We start from the raw sequence: 8874 nt of genomic DNA, 5'->3' as shown, positions 1-8874 counted from the left end.
CATCCCACGGGACAGCTTCCTTTCAGCTCCCTGCCCCTTTCTTACCTGCCGATCCGGTTCCTTCACACCTCTCCTCGGTGTTTCCTTTCCGCTCCCACTTTTCTTTGCAAAAGTCACGCTTTAACAGTCTCCCACCCACGATTTTCCATGCCGGCCCGGGTTCCCCGCCCCAGCATCCCCCTTCTCCCGGCCCACCCCTGCACCGCGGGGGGAGCTGGCGGCTGGGCGCGGGCTGTAGCCCCACGGCAGCGGGGAGCTGCCCTCCCCGCCCTCCCGCCCCCCCCGTGTCGCGGAGGAGGGCCCGTCTCGCCGCGCACATGACGGCGCGGTGGGAGGGCGGCCCCGGCGGTCGGCTTGGCCGCGCCACCGCCCAGCGGGCGGCAGAGGCGGCGGCAGAGGCGGCGGCAGAGGCGTCCCCAGCGCACACCGGCGGCGGCAGGGCCGGGGCAGCCGGAGCGGCCGGGGCAGCCGGAGAAGCGTGGGCGCGGAGCCGCGGCGGGAGCGGGGCAGCGCGGTGCTGAAGGGACAGCGCCCGCTCCGCCCCACCCCGCCCGGGCCGCCGGCGGGGACCACGGCGCGGAGCCCCGGGAGCGGGGCGGGGGGACCCGGGACCCGGCCCCCGCCCGCCCCCGCCGCGCCGGGCGCGGGGGCCCCGTCCTACCTCCGCGGGAGCCGCGCCCCGGGCCCCGCGCACTCCCCGCCGCCGCCCGCCCGCCGCGCCGATGCCGGGCGTGGGGGCGATCGGGGCGCGGTGCAGGCACCGGCCGCGCAGGAGCCCCAGGAAGAGCCCCAAGGCGGAGCCGGGCCAGACAGGGCCGCCATGGACGCGGCGATCTGGATTACCAGTTCCGGCTGATCGTGCTGGGCGACTCCACCGTGGGCAAGTCCTGCCTCCTGCACCGCTTCACCGAGGGCCGCTTCCCGGGGCCGCTGCACTCCGATCCCACCGTGGGGGTGGACTTCTTCTCCCGGCTGGTGGAGATCGAGCCTGGCAAGAGGGTCAAGCTGCAGCTCTGGGACACGGCGGGGCAGGAGCGGTTCAGGTACAGGACCCGGCCCCCTCCCACCTGCTCCCCAAACCTGCCGGCCCCCGAGCATACCCTGATACCCTCCCTCATCGTCCGACGCATCTCCTGGCCCAAGGGCTTTGCCTTGTCCCCGAACACATCTCCCTGCACCAGTCTGGTTGCTGTGCCCCAAACAGTCCTCCACCCCTGCCAGTGGTCCCAGCCCCGTGACCCACCATCCCACTTGCCCTACTGCCCACCAGTTCCTTCCCAGGAGCTTCTTCCTTCCCTACCGTTTCCCTTCACACACATCAGGGAACAGCTGCCCTTCCCCTCCCAGCTCACACTAGTGGGTAACAAGTGGCCTCCTCCTGTTTCTTCTTCCCTCGCTCATCTTTCCCCTGAAGTCCTGGACCTAATGCAGCAATCCCTCCTCCACGTTTTTTTTCCTTCTTTGCAGCAAGAGGCCCCTGCTTAACTCCGCATTTCTTACTTTGTCATCACCTCCGAACTCATTCTCCCCTGCAGTATTTCCCTCTGCCATTAGCTCTCCATCACATGCAATCTGGAGATACCAGGCCACCTCCCAGCTCTTCCTCCTTCCAGCACAGCAACACCGTGAGCACCCGTGCAGCCATGGCAGTGTGGAAGCTATGGGGCAGCCAGCTACAGTCCCTCAGTAGTGTTTTATCTGCCTTCTGCATCTGCTCTGCACTGATGGTTACCCAGAGCCTTCAATAGTACCTCTACCATTTATACTGTAGCTAAAGTAGCTCAAATGCTGCACTGAGTATTAAATTCTCTCTCCCCTCTGTCACAAACAAGTAGCAAAACTACCCTCTTTTCCTGCCCCAAAAAGAATCACAGTCATTCCCCAGTTTATGAACTGACTCACTCTTGTGCCTCTGTTGTATCTGTAATGATTGCAGGTTCAGGCAAGTTGGGTATGGATTTTAATTTGGACTTGAGGTTCAACAGATATGAACTCGTGGTGGGGGCAAATGCATAGCCCATCTATGTGTACCTAACCTACACACTTGTTGTTACTGGGATGCTAGCAGGAGGGTTGAAATGGGCCTCTTTGCTGGCCAGAATCAATTCTTATGTTCCCTGTCTTCCATCGCAACAGTTGTGCAGATTCCCACACCCAGCTGAAGAGGTGGGATTGCACTGTCTTACCGGGGAACACCAACTTCTTTTTATTCCATAACAAGCATTACAGTGAAACAACAAACAACTTTCTTGGGCTTACATGATTCTGAACTTCATATACATTCTTGCAGGCAGGCTGCTGAAGGATTAGCAAAGAAATTAGCAGGAATAATAGCAAGCTCTTAGCATTTTCATTCTCCTTGTGCTTTCCAGTCAGCTTGTATGCTTGTAAATAAGTGACTAAGGATGTACAATCTCTTTATTTTGAATTTGTTGACAAATAGCCAGGATGGACAATTACAAGACACTCAACTGAAAGAAATGCAAATGCAGAGAATTTTGCATACATTTAAAATCAAATGATGGTCATCCTTTAACCCTGGAATGCTCAGTGGATGTGCACTGATGAGTCATGCAGTCAGTTGCTTTTAAATTTACCATTAGTATACCTCTGTGTTTTTTCTAATACCCATAAATACAAACTGAAGTAGTTGTAAATACTTGTGTTTGGGTTTGTGCTAGGAGTTTCTTGTCAGTTGGTGTACCAAATATGACAGTATTTGTTGTATAGCCTGTTTTACATTTACTCAAAGAAATTCTAAATATTTTACTAAGTTATACACCACAGGTTAAAATGTTGCACATTCTGTTCTCTGATAATGGAGAACACTACAGATCACAAGCAAAGATTATCTTGGGGAAAAACTAATTATTCCAAGAAGTTATCTGCTTCTGGGGAACACCAATCAGTTTGCAGTTTTGATTCCCAATTCTGCTCTGGCTCCCTTGCACTGGAGCTTCAGAGGAGGTAAAACCTGTCTTTAAAGCTACCAGGGGAGTTCCCTGCATGTGCACAGAAAACTACTGGCTGCATAATAACCCCTAATTTTGGTCCCAGGCATAAGGGACATTCCCAGGGGAAAAGTAAGACGTGACACACCTGCTGTCACACTCTCTTGAAAGAGATCATGTACTTTCTTGGAGGAATTGTTTGAGAAAAATTCTTACATGTCTCTAGTGCATTGATGCTTCTGTATTTGAACTGGATTTCATGCATTGTTTTAGAAATCATCTTTAATATGCACTGTTTGCATTACTTCTCAAATAAAGCAATTCTCACCATTTCCACTGCAAACAGTAGTGGAAGACTGTTCACTTATTTGGAGCTCAGATAGGGTGGTTACTGACTATATTTACTTTGACATCAGTAAGGCATCGCTAAGCAGAATCTCCCATTGTGTGAGGTGCCACATGGATGACAACAACAACATAATCAGTAATTTTAACACCTTACTAGAATGAGTATAAGCTCCGGTATGTAATGCAAACTAAAATAAATGAGGGGTACACCCTCAATTTCTTTCTATCTTCAGATTAGTCATTTAGGGCAATATGCTGGTTTGGCTGTGTTTTACATCATGTACTTTGATGTGATTTTTGTTTGTTTGTTTACTTTTCCTGTATTTAAATCCAATAATACATTTAAAAGATGAAACCTCCAGTGCTATAAAGTGCTTGGTAGTGGTGCTAAAACTGAGAGTTCATTTCAGTAGGGGCAAGATACTGTGGAGATGCTTCCATTATATTAACCCACTTTTTACTAGACCATGATATTAGATGCATTCTGCTTCTAACACATGGCTTGAAAATAAAACACTATGCTTATTCTTTTTCAGTAAGCAATATGTATTTTCAAAATTAATATCATTACAATAAAGTGTTTAGTCATAGTATAAAAATAACTCTTCAAAATTAGATAAAGATTTCAGTGAAAGTTTGCTTCATCTGGTAAAGATCAGTAAGATCATAATGAAAAAGAAACACTGTGACTGATTTAAAGTCTCCCTAAAGCCACAGTCTGATGTAATTAATACAAAGAATCATAGAATACCCTGAATTGGGAGTGACCCACAAGGATCATCGAGTCCAACACCTGGCCCTGCACAGGACATCTCTAAGAATCACACCATGTGAGCATTGTCCAAATTCTTCTTGAACTCTGTCAGGCTTGGCACCATGACCACTTCCCTGGGGAGTCTGTTCCAGTGCCCAACCACCCTCTGGATGAAGAATCTTTTCCTAATATCTACCCTAAACCTCCCCTGACTCAGCTTTATGCCATTCCCTCAGTTTCTGTCACTGATCACCAGAGTAAAGAGATCAGCACCTGCCCCTTCAATTCCCCTCATGAGGAAGCTGTAGATGAGGTCTACCCTTCTCCAGGATGAACAAACCAAGTAACCTCAGCCGCTCCTTGTATGGCTTCTCCTCAACACCCTTCACCATCTTCGTAGCCCTCCTCTAATAGTTTTATATCCTTCTTGTGTTATAGTGCCCAAAACTGCACACAATATTCAAGGTGAGGCTGCACCAGTACAGAGCAGAGCGGGACAATCCCCTCCCTCAACCGGCTGGTGATGCTGTGCCTGATGCCCCCTGGACACAGTTGGCCCTCCTGGCTGCTCACTCATATTCAACTTGCCATCAACCAGGACCCCCAGGTCCCTTTCCCTGGCACTGCTTTACAAGATTTCATTCCCCAGTCTGTACGAACACCCAGGGTTGCCCCATCCCAGGTACAGAATCCAGCACTTGCCCTTGTTAAACTTCATACGGTTGGTGATTGCCCAGTCCTCTAATTTGTTGAGATCTCTCCTCAGGGCCTCCCTGCCTTCAAGGGAGTCAACAGCTCCTCCTAATTTACTATCATCAGCAAACTTACTCAGTGTACCTTCAAGTCCTATGTCCAAGTCGCTTATGAAGATGTTGAAGAGCACTGGCCCTAAGATGGAGCCCTGTGCAACCCCACTGGTGACAGACCACCAGCCTGGTGTCAGCCCATTCACTATTACCCTTTGTGCCTGTCCCATGAGCCAGTTGTTCACTCATCACATGACATGTTTATCCAGCTGTGTGCTCGACATTTTGTCCAGAAGGATACTGGGAGAGACAGCATGGAAAGCTTTACTGAAATCCAAAAAAGATTATATCAACTTGGCTTCCCTTGATCAACTGGGTGGGCTACCTTGTTGGAAAAAGAAATTAGGTTTGACAAGCAGGACTTCCTTGATGACTGCATAGTCCTTCAGGTGCTTTTCAGTAACTCACAGAAGAATCTTCTCTATCATTTTACCAGGCACTGAATTGAGACTGACAGTCCTGTAATTTCCAGGGTCATTCTTCTTTTCCTTCTTGAAAGTTCCAACATTTGCCAGCATAGAATCATTCATGTTTAATGACATTAATGAGCTGAACCAAAGTTTACACAAGAAGCCATAATTTCAGCAAGAATTTAAGATCTGCATAGAGATAATTTGAGAAATGGAAACTTAAACATCCCTTATGAATAAGTGAGACTACATCAAACCTGACATGCTACCCAAGGGTTTTTTTCTTTCTGTTCAAAAAGTGACAAAAATAAGGGAGTTAAAAACTTAATTTTGCTTTTAGAGTCTGATCTTGCAGCACTTACCAAAGCATGTATAATCACCTAAGTAGATTCCCTGTCATGAAAGAACGTAAGAAAGGCCCGTCTGATTTTGTCTATGGTCCATACTCGGATGTCTTGTTTCTGAGAGTCTTTGAATTCTCCTGAGTACTCTGCTATCCTCTACTTTCAGCTTGGGGGACTTCCAAAGGTTAATGCTCTTTATCTGTTTACTAAAGCTCACTCAGTCTCTTGTTCAGGATTTATTCAGTTTTCCATGGATTATAGATAAACTCTGCATTCATAACATTTTTCCCAAGGAGACCTGTAAGTTGCATGAAGAGGCTTTCACTGTCAACCCTTCAGAAAGGTTTAGAAAGTGACTTTCGAATGTAAGAAAAAACCCAATATTTTTGTGTCTAATAGATAAATTAATTAATTATAATTAGCTTTAAAAAAGCAAAGTTATTTAATAAAACATATAAAAGATAAAAACACATTGCCATGTGGAAAAGTCATCTATTTATGAATAAAATGAAAATGCATTTTAATTTTCCTTTTTTTTTTTTTTTTCCCCTTCATAGATCAATAACACGCTTATTATCGCATTTTTTTGTTGGGTGCTTACTAGTGTTCGACCTCACAAATCGACGATCTTTTGAACATGTGAAGCTGGCTAGAAGAAGCAAAAATGCACTGCAGCCCTTTCAGATTGTTTCCTATTAGTAGGGCACAAATGTGACTAGTGTCACAGCGTGAGGTTAAAGAAGCTGAAAAGCTGTCATCTGACTGTGGTATGAAATATATAGAAACTTCAGCAAAAGATGCCACAAATGTTGAAGAGTCCTTTACAATTCTACACGAGACTCTATGAACTTGTAAAAAATGGAGAAATCTCATATCAAGATGATGGGAAGGTGTCAGAGTGGCTTGTTCCAAATGTTGTACATTCGTCAGAAGAAGCTGAAAGCCCATAAGACGTGCATTTGCTGAATTTGTAGCATGCCAAAGAGCCCATGGGGTGTTCAGAATGATGCCAACCTAAATAACAGAATAATGGTTTTGAAACAGTATTAGATCATGATATAGCTGAATCATAGAACGTAATTTGGTTTTGTATCCTTCTGTCTAGTCATAATTCATAAAACTTTAAGTGCTTTTTTTCTTACAGAGTTCGATAACTTATATTGGGTCTTCAGAAAAAGAATTATATATGCTAAAGGAAAACTAATGCAAGACGACTGAGAAAGTGCAATAATCATCGTGACAACATCCTCGCTTGGCTTTGTATTTTGAATACTGTTTAAAATTCAAGGCTTGATAGTGAGGATCAGATGACGCTCATTACTTTTGTTCATCCTGCCTTAGCTTTGGACAAGAAAATATTATAACTTATACTTTTTTAATGTGATTCTTTACTCAATGCAGGTTCTAATGACTATTAAAGTTTAGAATGCTGTAGAATTTGATAAGAAAGATAACTCTAAAGAAAGCAACTGAAAGATGCTCCAATAGCAACCACTTTTGATATGACTAGAATACAAGCCTTACTAAGAGAAAGAAATGTTTTAGAAAGATTTTATTTGTATACAAAAATGGAATAGAAACAATTGAATTTTTATTAAATATTTTCTGAATTGCCAATGAAACTAAACATATGATCTAGCTGTTATTTGCTTATATACAAACAGATTTCCCAACCACTGGACGTACATTTTCGGTGACCAGATTCTCAGCTGGGTAATTATCATAGTCCACACTGATGCCTAAGAATTAGGTTAATTTACACAAACAATTCTGTATTAGCTTTAAAAATGAATTTTACTTCTAACTAGAAGTAAAAATAAGTTAAAAAGTGCTGCAACCCATGGGGACCCAGGCCTTAAATTTGAATAGAGCAAGGACTGTTTTTATTCTTAGCCAGCAAATGTTACACTGTTGTCTAAAAAAGGAAGGTTTTAAACTAAACTTATGAATAGAGCATTCGTAGAGGAAAAGAATTCTAAAATAATGTTTGGGTACAGAGAGCAAGATAGAGACCCCTATTCTAAGAAAGCTACCCATATAGCTTTTAATAACTAAGAATAATAGGAGAAATCTGTGAACATGTAGCATTTTACTGAGCTTGAGGTCATCTCCTACTCCTCTGAATATAACACACACTAGCTTTATGCAAACTAGGTCTAGCACTTAAATACCAAATAAATCTATTTCTATTTTATTGTAGCAGTATAAAAGATAACTTGATCTTCAGAGTTGATAGCATCTACAGTTTATCTGGGCATACTCATAACCATGTGTTATCATGTACAGTACTCCATTTTCAAGTCCAGACAACAAGTCTATCTAATTTAATTTTTGTTTTCAACAAACATATAATTGGGTTTTCCTCGAGTTACTTTTAGGTTCTTTTACAATAATTTATTTAATATTCCATAGCATAAAGACAGGTTGTTTGGTTCCAGTTACTTTATACATTTAGGGCTACTAAAATTATTGACTTCGAAGACAACTGAAAGGTTAAGTTTTTCTATAGCCTGAGTCTTGCACTGAGGCACAGTTACACTATCATGGAATGATACAGAGGCCTTAATGTAAGGAATCAGCCTTAATTCATTAGCAATTAAATCAGTTAGTTAATTCTAGTCTCAACGTGCCACAGTGATTGCTGCAAGCCTGATTCTCTATTAAAGTGCATATATTAGTAATTGACACCAAATCAGCTTTATTTGAGGGCATTTTAGGCCCTCTTTACAAAGTAAACATGACTATAGATGCCAAAGGTAGTGCAGAATCAGGCTGTGTGCATTTGACACTGATTCCCTTATGATACTAGGTCCATGTCGTGTATCTCAGATCTCCTCTACATTGTTTAAGAGGACAGAATGGGCCAAGATATAAATCAGTGGCTGGGAAGTCAACAGACCCAAAGTCTACCATTGGTTCATTGTGTGTCTCTGAGAAAGGCATTTACATTTTCTGTGCCTCACCTTCTGTAATTTAAATATAGAGATGATTGTTCTTCCTCAAATTCACAAAGACTGCTGAGACCTGATCAGACTCTATGATTTTCAGTCTGGAATCTATCCTCTGTGTGCTACCTGTTGTGGAGTGTTTAGCATCATGAGATGTGAATGCTGGTTTCTTCTGACATACCCAAATTAATTAAAAAAAAAAAATGATAAGTGCCAGGTATTGCTATTACTATGAATCAACATTTCTTTACACGTTTCATTACATTTGGATTAAATTCTTTTATCTTAAATTTTCTTCCTGAATACTCTGGAG

The 8874-nt window shown here is 43.9% G+C and overlaps 1 protein-coding gene across 1 annotated transcript; it reads left to right on the top strand.

Moving 5' to 3' along the window:
* The first annotated feature begins 722 nt into the window (after positions 1 to 722).
* RAB39A (RAB39A, member RAS oncogene family) lies at positions 723 to 7876 on the top strand. The gene is given in 8 exon segments (XM_032678757.1): positions 723 to 813; positions 816 to 836; positions 839 to 1043; positions 6171 to 6257; positions 6259 to 6300; positions 6302 to 6327; positions 6330 to 6445; positions 6447 to 7876. Coding segments are annotated over 8 exon segments (705 nt in total). The 3' UTR covers positions 6564 to 7876.
* The last annotated feature ends 998 nt before the right edge of the window (positions 7877 to 8874 follow it).

This window comes from Chiroxiphia lanceolata, chromosome 2 (genome assembly GCF_009829145.1).
Source record: "Chiroxiphia lanceolata isolate bChiLan1 chromosome 2, bChiLan1.pri, whole genome shotgun sequence".
NCBI classification, from domain to species: domain Eukaryota; kingdom Metazoa; phylum Chordata; class Aves; order Passeriformes; family Pipridae; genus Chiroxiphia; species Chiroxiphia lanceolata.
The sequence above is the reverse complement of the archived record's forward strand: the minus strand, read 5'-3'. Positions and strand labels throughout refer to the sequence as shown.